This window comes from Cibotium barometz, chromosome 66 (assembly GCF_041138505.1).
Source record: "Cibotium barometz isolate CiBa-2024 chromosome 66, ASM4113850v1, whole genome shotgun sequence".
Lineage (NCBI taxonomy): Eukaryota > Viridiplantae > Streptophyta > Polypodiopsida > Cyatheales > Cibotiaceae > Cibotium > Cibotium barometz.
Genome location: NC_141111.1, coordinates 8,413,138 through 8,429,665, shown reverse-complemented (window position 1 = coordinate 8,429,665; position 16,528 = coordinate 8,413,138). Strand labels below are relative to the sequence as shown.

General features: G+C 43.0%; 1 protein-coding gene across 2 annotated transcripts; it reads left to right on the top strand.

Annotated features, from left to right (window-relative positions):
• Window positions 1–2,314: 2,314 nt before the first annotated feature.
• Window positions 2,315–8,508, top strand: LOC147602733 (uncharacterized). Of its 2 annotated transcripts, none has more exons than XM_086797648.1 (3): window positions 2,315–2,535; window positions 3,965–8,027; window positions 8,216–8,508. In XM_086797648.1, the coding sequence occupies exon 2, from the start codon at window positions 3,998–4,000 to the stop codon at window positions 7,979–7,981; it is 3,984 nt and encodes a 1,327-aa protein (XP_086653774.1). In that variant the 5' UTR covers window positions 2,315–2,535; window positions 3,965–3,997; the 3' UTR covers window positions 7,982–8,027; window positions 8,216–8,508. The 2 variants fall into 2 exon arrangements, with proteins under 2 accessions (XP_086653774.1, XP_086653772.1); XM_086797646.1 differs by lacking the exon at window positions 2,315–2,535 and adding an exon at window positions 2,544–3,757.
• Window positions 8,509–16,528: the final 8,020 nt, after the last annotated feature.

The window sequence follows — 16,528 nt, the reverse complement described above, 5'->3', positions numbered from 1 at the left end:
TATTTACAATTTATAAGCTATGAAATAATCTATTGGAATGAATTTGGAAGGGATGATAAATCAAGCAATCCAAGACTTTTATACTCTTGTAGCATTTTTTGCTACCTAATCACAAAGAGAGGGTTATCGTCATGCATTGCATTTACTTGTTTGAGTAATTTTTTAAAAACATTAGCAAAATGCTTGCAAGTTTGATAATGTAATGATTGTATGTACATCCAATGTCCAAGGTCCAATAGTGGACACAACATGAAATCTTTAACTTATGCCTCAACCCCACCTCAACTAAGTCCCAACTAAATGCAAGGTCTTATACATTGTTTACCAACAACCACAAGATAACACCTTCACTAGGAAGACCTAGAATCATGGTTTTTTGTAAGGCAAATCTTTTGTTGCCTAAGTCACAACTGAGAGGCCCTTCACTCCCTTCCAAAACGACACTATGTTATCATGTGTGGGAAACCAAATAGGGGAAGGTAATCGTTAAAAATGAGGGGCACTACCTCCACAACACTACCCTATCATGTGTGGGAAAACTAATAGGGGAAGCATACAATTGAGTGTACTTCTACGATCATTTCCATCCTCTCTAAAAGACTTGATGAAGAAGATTTTAGGTAATCCTCTCAACCCACTGAATCTTATGGGTTACAATTAGTCCACATCTTTGAATGAGATGAGTGGTTCCCGGTCACCAAAGCTTGAGAATCCAAGGAACATGTCTTTAAAGCGTGTTCACATGAACCGAAGAGTTTGCGAAAAGTGGTGGAAGTATGGTTAGCAATTGATTGCAATATGGGTCATAGCACCTTTCAGTTTGAATTTCAATTCGAATGCAACAAGTAATAAAAGATGCCATTTAGGAAATGTGAACCCATGGAGCTCTAAATCCACATGTAGGTTTTCCACTTTTTTACAAGAGAAAACATGTTAGAGTGCAATGGAGCTAAATATGAATATTTGCACAAATTCAAAATAAACGTAATTGATTTTTTAAATATGGTGGCATCTTTGCCATCCCATGTGAATTGGCTCTCATGTATTAATACTCAAGAAGAAGGCTATAGCCATACCTTGCTTGACCTTTAGCATGGTTTGGACTATAACTGGAGAGAGGGTAGAAGTGGGTTGATTTCATTGGCATACATTTAATGTGCTTGTGTATAAAATAATTTTCCTTAGTAGGTGTCTAAACAAGTGACAATAAATATATGTGTTGAAATTAGAGGTGGAATGACGTAATATACATGTGTGGCATGTGAAAGTTGCTTGTTGATGTATATGGGAATTGCCTCTTCTAAAAGGCTTGTGATTCCCCCCCCACACACACATACACCATGTAACTAGTGGTAAATCCATATTAGAGTGGGGTGGGGCTATAGATGTATATGCAGCTTTCTTAATGTGGACAAACCTAAAATAAACATGTGAACTTGTTTATTTATAGATACTAGTGGTGACGTTGGCAACCCATATGAATTGGCCCTCATGTATGATGGGGCCATGGAGGCATGTTAATGATGAAGAAGAAGGCTTTATCCATAGCTTGCTCTACCTTAAGCATGACTTGGACTCTAAGAAGAGGGCCTCCAATTCCATTGGTATGCATTTCATGTGCTTGTATGTAAAATTAATTGTCCTTAGTTAGTGTCTAAATAACTGAGAGCAAAGCAGAATGTTTTGAACGATGTAGGAAGGTGTGTACATACCCATGGCATGTGAACATTGTTTGGTGTCCATGGGAATCATATCTTCTAAATGCCTCTCTCTCTCTCTCTCTCTCTCTCTCTCTCTCTCACACACACACACACACACACATGCCACTCAAGTGGTCACCACACACGAATTGGGGGCACAATAGGTATGCTAATGGTCAAGAAAAAGGGTATTCACCACCACATGTGCATGGTGTTAGTGATCGAGAAGAAGCGTGTCCTATCTACAGCATGGTCCAAACTATACGAAGGGGTGAACGTGTGTTTGACGGGCATGCATGTAGTGTGTAAAACCTTAGCTGGTGTCTTCTAGTTTAATAAGATAGGTGCGCGACCTGTGGAAGGAGTTTGGCGTGCGTGAAAACCCCCTCTTGGTAAGGGTTCTCCCTCGCTCTCTCTCCCTCTCCCTCTCTCTCGGTCTGACACGACCACGCGCAGTGGGTCCCGTGTAGACGCAACCCTTACGAGTGCGGCTGTGATACTAAAAATAATGAGGTGGCTGAAAATCTATCGGCCAGAAAGGGATAGATGATGCGAATCATACAGTCAACACTTCCTCTCTCTCTCTCTTTCTCTCTCCCACAACACGCTGCTGGCAGTATAACAAGCTCACTCATGATTCATGACCCAGTAGTGCATGCACAGTGTCTTTACATTATTGGTAGGCCTTTTCCAGAGTCTTGACGCTTCCCATTCTGCAGCATCAGTAGTTACTTGCTGGTGGGTGGCGGATGGTACCATCATGGTATCATCGTAGTAGTAGACTACTTCCAGTGTATCCAGGTGCTCTTTGCACGCTGCAGCTGAGGCCAAGGTAGTAGTACTGGTCTTCAAGCTTTTGATCTCATCATCGCAGCTCATTAATCCACCGTTTTCTTTGCTCTCTGCTACTTTTGTATCGTACCCATGTTGATCACAATATGATTTGAATTTTGTATCTCTCACTGCTCAGGTCTCCAATACTTGTGAGAGAGAGAGAGAGAGATTTTGAAGCTCCCTTGCCAGTCTTTTTCACCCTAATAAGTGCACAGTAGCGTCAACAGCTGATCACCGTGCGTGCGGCTAACCGTGAAAGGCTCTAGAGCCCTTTTGTCAGACAAGCTGTCTAGCTATATTTTAAATCCCTTCAATTCCCTTGCATTCTAGCCGTAGTTGATCACAGTGGCCTTATAGTAGCATAGCAGCTGCAAGCTAATCTCGTTCAAGCTTTGAATAGCACCACCCGCCTCAACCTTGTGACGAAGCTTGTCTACAGCCCTTGCAAAATGCCTTCTTCAACCCCCCCCCCCCCCCCCCCCCCCCCCCCCCCCCCCCCCCCTTCTAGATATCAGTAGTACTCCATTCATCTCTTACTGTTTGTTTCCTTCATAAGGAAGAGATTCCCTCCCTCTTCTTTGTATAGATCCTCACCTTAGCTTTCCCTTTATACTGTTGGATAGCTAGCTAGTACTACTAGCTAAGCCTCACGCATATAATTGGATTTCCTCACAGATTTCTCGTTGTGCTGTTTGCTTCAGTGGCAATTGACCTCTCCCATTCCATGTGATGATCAAGCGGGTGTGAGGACGCAATCTATGCATGGCTCTACTGGTGTACACTGTGCAGTAGTGGGGGTGAGGATACAATCTACGCAGGGCTCTAGATACAATCTATGCATGGCTCTATTAGTGTGGAACTAGTGGGGTGTGATCCATGAACCATCTTGCTGTACTACTCCCAAGATCACATCAACAATCTAGGTGGATCAAGTTTCCTGTATACCCCTACAGCATAAATGCTTAATCTCTCCTCCTATAAAGACGCCCACCTCAACACTCCTTGCTGCTCTACTTGTCCCCAAGCTTTGCACCCATTTTCCAAGCTGCTTTAAATGCAACACACCTCCTGCAGATTGCAACCCAAATCTTCCTTGATGATTTCCACACATGGCTTAAAATCATCAACTCCTGCCCTTTCACCCAATGGACTTTAATCCTACCAGCTTGCCTTTGCTTTGATTCTAGCAACCCATCTGCCAATTAAACACCTCTCTGTCTCTGGTTTGAAATGATGCTTTCTTACTTTTCGCATGCTTATATTGATGTGCTTTAAAGTTGAACATTTAAATCCATGGAAAGCTCGTGTTTGTAAACGAGATGAGAATATTTGTTAGCACAAAGTAGCATGTTTGAGCCCAAGTAAGCCAGCAGCTGCTCGGTTCAAATGTTCCCAAGTGTCTTACCATTGCCTCTTTTCACTGTTTGCAGGTGTACAAAGGCCACCCATTGTCTCCTACAACCATGGCGAATCGTCTTACACTCCTTGCTTTTCTTGTATTCATGCTTCCAGACCTCCTGGTTCAAGGAGGAGACTTAGAGAAGGAGGCTCTCCTCGCCTTCAAAACAAACCTGCAGCAAGCTGAGGCTTTGGCAAATTGGGTGCAAAGCTCAACTACTCCATGTTTGTGGACTGGGGTGGTGTGCACAGGCCCAACTGTAACATCTCTCCAGCTCTATGGAATGCAGCTCAAGGGCACTATCTCCCCACAGCTGGGAAACTTAGCCAGATTACACTCCTTAAACATTAGCCTAAACAACATCACAGGAGAGGTCCCCATTGCCATCTTCAATTTGATCAATCTAGAGTACCTTGATCTGAGCCAAAATCTCCTCTCAGGTAAACTCCCTTCCCAAATAGGTAATCTCATAAACTTGAAGGAGTTAGCCTTAGGCTTTAACTCTTTTGGTGGTAATCTGCCTCCCCAAATAGGCTCCCTGGCCCTCTTGCAAAGCCTAGATGTGGGCTCAAACTCCTTTACAGGCCCCATCCCTCCTGAAACTGGTCACCTTAAGAAGCTCACATATCTTGACTTGAGCACCAACAGCTTCACTAGGATTCCTCCCGATCTGGGCCAAGGTGTTAATCTCCTCACACTTGACTTAAGCAACAACATCATCTCCTCTAGGCTTCCACTTGAGCTTGGGAATCTGACCAGCCTGCAATACATGGACTTGAGCAACAACTCCATTGATGGATCCATACCTGCAGAGATTGGCAAGATGAGGAACTTGACTTATTTGATGCTTAATATGAATAAGCTCAGTGGCCCTCTGCCAGCGGAAATAGGAGCCTTGCGAAATCTAGTGAGCTTGGCTGCTTCAGAGAATCTGCTGGCAGGGCCGCTGCCTGATGAGCTTGGCCAACTCTACAATGTGGAGAAGATAGACCTTGCCATCAACAACATTGCGGCACCATTGCCAGAGAGTGTTGGAAACTTAAGGAACCTGAGGATACTCTCCATGGCCAATAACCTTTTGAATGGGTCCATTCCCTCTGGCTTGGGCAACTGCACCAACTTGGCCACCCTCATGCTGTCATTCAATGCTCTCTCTGGTCCAATACCAGACTCATTGAGAAACCTTCGATCCCTGATTGCCTTCTCAGCTGAGAGAAACAAGCTCACTGGCCCTCTCCCACGATGGCTGGGGAGCTGGAAACTTGTGAACAACATTCTGCTTGGCTCCAACAGCTTGACGGGAAGGCTTATCCCTGAGCTTGGGAACTGCTCTTCACTCACATCACTATCTGTTGAGGATAATCAGCTCACTGGCCCTATTCCATCAGAGCTCTGCAATGCCAGAGCCCTTGACTCTCTGTATTTGCAAGGTAACAGCTTCACAGGCACCATCACGTCCACATTCAAGGACTGCACTAATATGACTGAGATACACTTGGACAACAACCAGCTTGCTGGCAGTATTCCTGCTTACTTGGCAAAGCTCCCTCTTGTCACCATTGAGCTTGCATCCAATAATCTCACAGGGCCCATACCAGATGAGCTGTGGAGCTCCACTACCCTGCTTGGGTTTGAGGCCAGCAACAACTATCTTGTGGGTGAATTGTCCCCTCTCATGGGTAACCTTGTGCCTTTGATGCATCTGGGCTTGAACTCTAACCAATTAGAGGGTACCATCCCAAAGGAGATTGGTAAGCTTGTGAACTTGCAAGTGCTTTTTCTGAATGGAAACCGCCTCCTAGGCTCCATCCCAGCAGAGCTGTTTAACTGTGTGCAGCTCACAACTCTTGATCTTGGATCTAATCAGCTATCAGGGCCAATCCCAAGACAGATTGGAAAACTAATCAATCTGGAATGCTTAGTTCTCTCACATAACGGCTTCTCTGGACCTATCCCACCAGAGATTTGCTCGGGGTTCCAGCAAACCTCAATCCCAACCTCAAGCTACGTGCAACACCATGGCTACTTTGATCTCTCTTGGAACTCTCTGACAGGGAGCATACCTGCATCCATTGGGGATTGCATTGTGGTGGTGGAACTGTACTTGAATCAAAATCAGCTTTCCGGGACCATACCACTATACATTGCACATCTGACCAACTTAACAAATGTTGATCTGTCCAGTAATCTTCTTAGTGGAGGTCTACCAGAGCAGTTGGGAGGCCTGCTGAAGCTTCAAGGGCTAAATATAGCCTTCAATCATCTCACAGGTAAGATCCCTCCACTATTCAGTGAACTACACAGCTTGGTCAGCATGAACCTCACTCGCAACAGGCTATCGGGCTCCCTACCCAGTGAGCTAGGGAACCTGGCAGCACTCCAACATCTAGATCTGAGCCAGAATGAAATAGCAGGTGAGATACCCTTGGCATGGGTGAAGCTGAGCAGTATAATTGGCCTGTATCTCCAGGGGAATAGGCTTGATGGGGGGCTTGAGATTTTGTCATCTGAATTGTCAGTGTGGAAAGAATTGGGTTTACTTAATCTCAGCCATAACTCCTTAAGTGGACCTATTCCTGAAGAAATAGGGAATTTAAGTGGGCTAACTTTTCTTGATCTGCATGATAATGATTTTACTGGCAACATCCCTGCAAAGATTGGAACCCTTTCCCAGCTTCTGTATCTAGATTTGTCTGGGAACCAGCTAGACGGGCCTATCCCTTTGGATCTCTGCAGCCTTGCCGAGCTGAAATTTTTCAATGCCTCTAGCAATCAGCTGGTTGGGGAAATCCCATATAATGGAGGTTGCAAGAATTTCACTGCTGGGTCTTTAGCGGCAAATGAGGCATTGTGTGGTCATGTCATTGATGTTGGGTGCCAAGGGGATAGCCAGCCATCCACCTCTCTCTTGAGCACAGGTGCCATCCTTGGCATCACAGTAGGGAGCTCCATTGCAGTCCTATGTTTGATGTTTGTCTTGGTCAGATGGAGGATGCTAAAGCAGGAGGTTGCATCAGGGTTAGCAGATGAGAAGAAGAAGTTGAATAGGCCCTTGGAGCCCAACATGTGCTTGCTTGCAAGCAAGATGCAGAAGGAGCCCCTCAGCATCAATGTTGCCATGTTTGAGAGGCCTCTTCTGAGGCTCACTCTCGCTGACATTCTGCGCGTGACCAACAACTTCTGCAAGGCCAACATCATCGGAAATGGGGGTTTCGGCACAGTCTACAAGGCTGTGCTCCCAGATGGGAGAACAGTTGCCATCAAGAAGCTAGGACCAGCAGGCATGCAAGGAAATAGAGAATTCTTAGCTGAAATGGAGACACTAGGCAAGGTGAAGCATAGAAACCTAGTCCCCCTCTTAGGTTATTGCTCCTTTGGGGATGAGAAACTCCTTGTCTATGATTACATGGTTCATGGAAGCTTAGATCTATGGCTCAGGAATAGAGCAGACACCCTGGAGGTATTGGATTGGGGCAAGAGGTTCAAGATTGCTGTGGGTGCAGCACGGGGGCTCGCCTTTCTGCACCATGGATTCATCCCACATATCATCCACAGGGACATGAAGGCAAGCAACATACTTCTGGATGCTGATTTTGAGCCCAAAGTGGCGGATTTTGGCTTGGCACGCCTCATTAGTGCATGTGAGACCCATGTCAGCACTGACATTGCAGGGACTTTTGGGTACATACCACCTGAGTATGGGCAGAGCTGGAGGTCCACAACAAAGGGGGATGTGTACAGCTATGGGGTGATCTTGCTTGAGGTCTTGACAGGGAAGGAGCCAACAGGGGCTGATTTTAAGGAGGTTGAAGGGGGAAATTTGGTGGGGTGGGTGAGACAGATGATCAAGAAAGGCAGGGTGGCCGACATTCTCGACCCTGCCATATCCAATGGGTGCTGGAGGGTTAAACTGCTGCAGGTCCTTCAAGTAGCAACTCTCTGCACGTCTGATGAGCCCCTCAGACGCCCTACCATGTTGCAAGTGGTGAAGTACCTCAAAGAGATCGAAGGATTCCCTCAAAAGCTTGGCATGGAAAGTTTACCTTGATTAATCAAATATCCTCTACTTATATGGATAAAGTTGTATACACATTGTAAGTCTACGTCCTTAATTGTCCAAGACTTAAGCAAAACTTAACAGTTTTTGTTTGTATGTTTGGCTTGGTTGGAATGTCTGTGTGTGCATTTTGGTTGTGTATTAATGGATGCTAAGGTACTTGGTTTCATTAGAGTTCAAGATGAGGTAAAGTTGTTGAGGCCATTGTATCTGCCTTTGATGCAGGGGGGACTCCAACACCCACATGAAGCTTGGAGTTTCTGAATAAGAGAGGAATTGTACACTTACACATATGGCCGACTTGTCGTCGTCGGAATGCAACAGTCCACTAAAGCCCTCTCCAATCACTACATCAATTGCTTTTCCAAAGGAGAAGCATCACAGACCATGGCATGCATAGTATATACAAGCAAAGCTTCCAAGGGATATCAGTGAACTTTAAAGCTGTTTGTGGCCCTTTTTATGTACTTCTTGTTAGGGAAGTGGTTCTGAATATGAAGTGTGCATAAATTCTCCAAGGTTAAGGATTATCCAAGAAGGTGATGTTAAATTTTATTGAGAAGATAGCTCCGGTATGTGTGTGTGTGTGTGTGTGATCAGCACTAAACCACACGGGCATTTAAAGAAGTGGGAGACATGGAATCTACGGTGGGAAAGTGGGGGCACAAATCGCAATGCGCAGGCAGCAGCCAGTAGGGTGTGATTCCAGTCGGTTTGGTTGCCGGAAAACTAAAAAGACAAAAATGCATATCTTTTCTACATGATGTAGCCTATAGCCTAGTGGAAGTAGCTTTGGCTCTAATTGTGAGGGCCATGGGTTCGTGGCCCACCACCACTGCATTCCAACGGGGGGATCAGAGTGCACACCGACGACCAAGAGTGTGCAGCGGCCTGCCGGCCCATCTTACGGTCCCCCTTCCCCCAATCTTCACGCCACCACTTCCCCACCCTAGATCCCATCTCCCACTTCTTTAAATGCCCGTGTGGTTTAGAGCTGAGGTTTGTGTGTGTGTGTGTTGGGTGTGATGCCCCCCTGCCCCCCCCCGCCCCCCCTTGGGAGTTCTATCCAGCCCACCATGGGGCTTTGGTGGGTTGCTTTGGGACCCCAAGGAAATTGCCTCTTTGTGGGGGACAAAGCAATCACATTACCTTCAAGCGCTCAAGACTCCCTCTCCCTCCCGTCGAGTCGCGGTTGGGGCTCCCCACCCCCGTGACGACTGCGGCTCACATCCTTTCTCAAAAGCGTCCCTCTTTCTTGTAAATATTTCGGTGTTAATAGAATTCTCGAAGGGACGATTGCTTGCAAGAAAGACCCGCGATGGGGTTGAGTTGGCTCCGCGATTGCTTGCAAGAAAGACCCGCGATGGGGTCGAGAATTCTATTAACATGGAAATATTTACAAGAAAGAGGGAAGCTTTTGAGAAGGGACGCGAGCCACGGTCGTCACGGGGTGGGGGAATCCCAACCGCGACTCAACGGGAGGGAAAAGAGAAGAGAAGAGAACTTAACGTCAAGAGAAGAGAACTTATCGTCGTAGGAAACTATCCCAAGAGACCTAATTGATCTGTCCAACAAGATTTGAACTCAAGACCTTTGATTCAAGAGAGAAATGAGCTAACCAATCTACCACACTCGTGTGATAGAAAGGTTAGCCCATTTTCCTCTTCTTATTCACACACATCCACACACACATTGAAGGTAGTGTGATTTCCTTGGGGTCCCCAAGCAACCCACCAAAGCCCCCCATCGTGGGCTGGATAGAACTCCCAAAAGGGGGGGGTGGTTGCTAGTAGTCTTTTCATGTAGTTCTTTTTCTCCATACTGGTAACATTTTAGTGTCAACATGTAGTCGACGTTGAATTATTGTCTACTAATAATGAGTAATTCGCTGTTAAGGTCTTCAATTTCTCTGGTGATTTGATGGATGATGAGATGGTTTAGATCAAGAGCTATCTCCCAATTATGAGCTATCCTGTAAAGTTGAACTATAGACATTATTTTGCCATTAAAAAAAAGTAGAAATGTAGGATCGAGCAAATGGCTGGGCCTTTTGTAATAAATAAGGCTTCCCATATGATAGCAAATTATTGAAAACACGTTATTAAATAAAAGAGTAATTTTCTGTTAGCCTTTTGATAGAATAATAATAATGGGAGATATGGCTAATCTTATCTGCATAGTTTAATCATCAAGTGGGCACTCTCTTATATTGATTTGTTGACTCTTGTAGTGCACCAACGGCCATTGCGTATCATTATTTAAAACCTTTATGGAGCTTATGCTTTGGATTAATGCATGAATTTATGCAAGCTGTCTACTTAGATTATGACAAATTAATCACTATCGAAGCTTAAACCTACACGCAATTTTTTAATTAAGAGTGTCAAACGAGAAATTAAGGAAGTGGATTGTCTTGAGAATCTTTGGCTCAGCACCTCGCATGAGAGATTAAGGAGGTTAATTAGGAGTGTCAAATGAGAGAGTAAGGAGGTTAATTAAGAGTGTCAAATGAGAGATTAAGGAAGTTGATTGTCTTGAGAAGCTTGGCTCAGCATCTTGCGTTAATGCTCGATTAGGACAGGGTTAAAAGGGGTGCGGCCTTTTAATTCTTCTAAGTTCTGATGATTGATTGATAGATTGCATTACTAGATTTTCCAAAATTATTTTTTTTGAAAAGAGAACTATTGTTATTTTTAAATTTCAAAAAAAAAACGCGGAGTGTATCTATCATGGATATCTCGCAGGCAACGCGCACGGCGGCATTATCATGATTTTTTAAAATTGGCCACCGTTTTGGCCTTGCGTTCTTTTGGGAAAAGAAAAAAAGACTCTTGTTTTTTATTTTTTATTTTTTATTTTTTTTTGGGAGATAACTTGAATTGAACGGTTTCGTTCGAGGAGATTAGATCCACGACCTCATCTCGACTGGTTTTAGGTGGGAAAAAAAAAAAAGGACTCTTGGACCTCAAAGCTTTTTCGAAACTTTTGTTTTTTTACATTTTTTGGATCGCTGACGTGGCATGGTCATGCTCCCTTCTGTGCCCTTTGCCCATGTGACATCAAGGATGGTTTTTGACGGGTTAGGTCACCCTTCAAAATGGTTAGGTCACCCTTCAAAATGACTGGATGAGTAGAAATAGTGCCCCTTTTTTCACTCAAATTAAATTTATGACCAAAACACCCAAAATCGGGCATGACGCTCGTCGAAAAGAAACCTTGTGTGACATCACGAATCTTTTTAATATGTTTTAAATTTGTGTTTCCTCTAGCAGCCTTTGCAAGTATAGACCATGCCACCTTTGAGCATGCGGCATTTTGTGCTGAGCCTTTATGTGGGCCTTAAATATGCAAGGCCAACTAGCCAACCCAACTTTAAGGTTTCACTCTTTCATCAAAATAACTATGCAACTTCTCCCAGTGTCAAAGGTTTTGCTTCTCCTCCTCTTCAACATCAGCATTGATGTATATGTGCCCCCCATCATCATTGGGTATTTGGGTGCTCTAAATAATTTGTGGTTTTTTTTAAAACCTTGGAGAGTTTACTTTAACAAAGGTTTCACAATATTAGTAGGAAATCCATGTGTATCTCCTAGATTTCGAACGGCCCACAACTATCAAAATGCATGCCTCTCTCTCTCTCTCTCTCTCTCTCTCTCTCTCTCACACACACACACACACACACACACACACACACACACACACACACACACAGTCATTATAGTGTGAATTGGATTAATGGGACATTAGTTACGTTATGGCTCATATTTAAGAGGAGTTCTTCAGTGGGAGACAAACCTTAAGAAAGGGCCTAGCTACCGGTTAGCCTACTCGCTAGTTGCATCAGTGACACTTGTGAGGACTGGGGGTGTATAGTCCCTCCATAGTATGGGACATGCATGCCTTTGAGATGTAGACTCTAATAGGGTTGTGTGGTATCTAGCTCAAGATTATATATGGTTTGTAGCCTATGTTTGGGTGGCGAGTGCTTTTTGTTGAACCCACATTTGTCTTCATGATATTGTTGTCGTGTTACACTAACCATGGATTACAGGTACTTGGATTGTAGGTACTTGGATTGCTTTATGGATATGCTTCTGTGAGTATAGAGATCTTAGGCAATCACTCAAATATGTGCGATTCTTGCTTTAAGGTGTTTTGTTTTATATCAAAGCTTTCCTTTCTATTGAGATTATGAAGCTTTGAGTTGAGCACACAAATTGGATGTTCTTAATTGATGTATTCATTAAACTTGGTTTTGTGAAGAGGACATTGAAAATGTGTGTTATGATGAATTTTTCTTTGGAGAGAGTGATCTTTTATGAAACCCTTCTTCACTTAAGAGAAAGTGGTTATTTTGGACCATATAGTGAGTAACAATTTTTTTGAAACCCTCACTATTGAGGATATGGTTTCTTTCTAAACTTTAGAAAAACATAAGATTGTTATACTTTAAGGTATACTTTTAGTAGCATGGATAATTGAAACCTGATGTTGGTGTTGGAGATATTTGGTGCTTTGCTGTTATGTCTAATGTTCAAGACTACTTTTACTTGTGTTTACCGAAACATGTGTCATTAGGTACTTCATCATAGAGCCGCAAGAAGCAACTTCCCATGTGGGTGCACTAGCCCATCTTGCGCATCCTCTCTCAGAAGAGATTACATGGCTATGAGAGTGAAGGTAGAGAGTTTCAACAATCACCCTGATGGAGGTGACTCAGAAGGTGGCTTACACGATGGTTCTTACTCACAAGAGGTGGGTTTTCTCAAGTCTCCCCTACCCTACCAAATTAGGCCCTAATCTCAAGGATTAGTATTAGTAGGTACTTCCCCTCCTAAAATAGTTACTCCTAAATGAAGTTAGGGAATCGATGTTTCAAACTAGCCTCTATCTCCCAAGTTAAGTCCTCTTTTCTGCCCTATCTTTTCACTTAATTTTATATTCAAGGATCACCTTATTTCTAAGATTTATAATATGCCTCTCCCTAAAGTCAATAATGAGCTTTGCCTCATGTGGAACAAAGAACAAGTCGTCAACCTCTACAAGTTTTGGAGGAGTAACAACATTATCCTCAAGCCCCAATTTCTACTTGAGTCTACTCACATGGAAAGCTGGATGGAGACAATTCTAGCTTATATGCCACCTCACCATTCTTTTTCACAATCTAGTAAGGTCCACACAGCACTTAGGGGGATAAGTTTCAACCTTCCCTATCTATAATGTCTCATAACTCTTGGGTGCTCTCAGATATACTATCATTCCCTCTCAGATAACTGCCTTGGTGAACACTTTCTATCAGCATTCCCTTGGATAACCCCCTTGGTGAACACTTTCTATCAGCATTAAAAAACGGTGCTCTATCTTGAACACTTCTAATAGAATATGTGCATTGACTAGCATCTCATGCATATCCGCCCAAGAAAAATCTAGCCGCATCAATCTTAAGTCCCATAGTTACTGAAGATCTATCCATATATCAGTATAATAGGACTACCGAATACTTAGCACTATGCAGGCAAACTTGACCCTAGGGATGTACCTCTCCCAATCAGATGGTCGTATGCATAAGGCATATCCTGTAAGGGGCCTCCCATGCCCCTTACAAGATATCCATACATGAGCAGAAACGGACTACACTATGTAGGGAAACTTGACCACAGGGATGAACCTCTCCCAATCAAATGGTTGTCGCTTGGAGATGTATGCACAAGGCATATCCTATAAGGGGCCTCCCAAGCCTATATAACCAAGATCTCATAAATTCACTCCATAAAAAATATTAGAGAAATCAAATAGTAGGGGTGCAAGCAAGCTCACCACCCAACCATAGGATCAATACTTTGATCCATCCCCCTGAGCTAAGGGCTAAGGTTCCATTCCACAAAGACATGCTAGTCAGCATTGGCATCTCATACCACAAGTGCTTGCCCGTAGGACCCCTTGGCAAGACTATCTGTGATCTACCATGTCGACGGCATGAGTAGAGTCTCAAGTCCATGCACAGACCCATCAAAAGTGCACCACATAACTGATGACTACACAATAATAACCCAAGCCATCACTTATATAGTGATAGATCTATTACCTCTGCTATAAAAAGCTAGATAGCTAGTAGCCTAGTTTTATTAATTATGAACCTTAGCCCTGTGCATTTGCTTGCTATTTCCTATTCCCAGGGTCTCCTAACAAACCCTGCTAGACTAATTATGAACCTTAGCCCTCCACATCTGCTTGCTATTTCCTATTCCCAGGGTCTCCTAACAAACCCTGCTAAACTAATTATGAACCTTAGCCCTGTGCATCTGCTTGCTATTTCCTATTCCCAGGGTATCCTAACAAACCCTGCTAGACTAATTATGAACCTTAACCTTGCTAGATTAGGGCTGCTAATCTAAAGATTAGCTATCGGGTACATAACATACTTCCCCTCCTCCGTCGACGTTTCCACTCTTGGAAACAAAATATGTCTAAATAAGAAAATCGAGGTACCAACTGTCTCCCAAGTCGAGTCCTCCTCTACCCTATCTTTCCACTTAATTTTATACTCAAGGATCAACTTATTTCTAAGTTGTCTTTCCTTGAAATCAATCACCAATGCTAGTTCACACTTAAATCTTGGCATACGGCTAGTGCGTCATATATCCTAACAATATATGAAATGTCACTTTCAAACTCAACACCAATTGAGAAATACAAGGGCTAAAAGAGAGCACCTTGAACACTACCTATTTTCTGGATCAAAACATACCCACAAACTATAAAACGAATTTCTTAATGAAATAGATTGAATACTTGCACAAATGGTATTTCCTAGGCCAACTAATTAGTATCCTATATATCCATATATATCCATATCATACTTTCATATATCACAATCAAAAAGTTCAAATCCATTACATACTTTCCTATATCAAAATCATACATGTGAATCCATGAAACATGTTATATAATGCATGAAACATGTTTTGCTTGTCATGTATATAAAAAAACAATAATAAGGTAAAGCTAAAGTTAGACCATGACCTCTAAAGACATAAATATGACAAAGGTTTATGTCAAAGAGTTTTTCCAAAAGCTAAAGTTCATGTCAACGTACAAGGATTGCATGACACTAAGAAGGAATATCAATATGCGGAATGTTTGAGAGGACTTTGTCAATAAGAGAGGTGTCACTCTTGATGCCTATATAGTGCCAAATCATCTCATTGCTTTGACCCCCAAGCTCCCCACATCCAACAAACATCAATCACATCATCACTCTCATCAGTGAAAGTACTAAGAAACAACCTACAAGAACATTATAACTTATATAATTCTTTACAGAGTGAGGGATAGCCACATAGAGGATCTTATGGGATACTTACTTATACATAGGGAGTGACCGCTCTACATCTCCAAACGAATGTAGACACCGCCCACCTTTGTTCTCTTAAAAGGGTATCGTTGGCCAGATTCACTTATTATCAAATTGCTTTTTGCATCAAAGAGTATAGGGGATATTGTTTGTCCTACCCCTCTGTCTGTCTTCGAGACGTCATACTTCCCTGCCCCAAAACAAAGCAATTTTTAATGTCTCAAGATCTATCAAGAAATTTACTACATGTTAGTTAAATGACTAATTAACGAAACAAGAAACTCAACAAGAAACATGTTAAATGACTAATTTACTACATGTTAGTTAAATGACTAATTAACGAAACAAGAAACTCAACAAGAAACATTCATGTTCATGTACCTAATATCCATTATCATGCATATATCTATAAACAACATGAAGGATAAGCACATGATACAATCGGAATCCCAGTTTGTTTGCCTTCATTTGGATGCCTGCAAGCTACTCATTCAGCTACCGTTCCATCATTAGAAGATACTTTTTCCAATTTGATGATTTTCCAAAGACATATGCACGAAGCATATCCTCTACAATCTGATTCTCACGCTCTCTTTGCCCATCAGATTGCGGATGATCAAAGGAACTCATACTCAAAGTAGTTTCCTCGTTGTAAACCATTCGTAATAAAGTAGGAAGACATGGCATTATAACGACAGGAACCAGGGATCCATCGGCGACCCGACGTACCCACATCTGCATAGGAAGTTTTTGGCGTCTCGAGTTATCCTTATCATAACCAAACTGATCCGATCGAGCCCGTAAGTCATATGGTCAGATCAAGGAAGAGACTTGCACTTGGATCATAGAGTCCAACGCTTTTTTCCTCATCAAGAGGCACAGCCGTTGATTCTTTTCCATAGAACAAGGGTTACTGGGATTTACTTCAACTATCGTAACTTAACAGAATTGAGTCTCATTTTAGGGATCCATCAGTCCAGCCTAACCCCATCTAGTCCCATGGGTTAGCCAACCACCCAACCACTGTAGTGACCAGATCCATTTAGAAATTTGGTTATGTTTTGTCCCGAGTATACCAGGGAAAAGAGTTCCCAGGCCCCCTAGCCGGCACTTCAAGCAAACTTCACGATAGTCACACCACTTACACACCCAATATGAATTTGCCTATTTTCACAGATTCAGCT

Coding starts and splice junctions, on each gene's coding strand:
- LOC147602733 (XM_086797648.1), top strand. CDS start 3,998: ATGGCGAATCGTCTTACACTCCTTGCTTTTCTTGTATTCATGCTTCCA.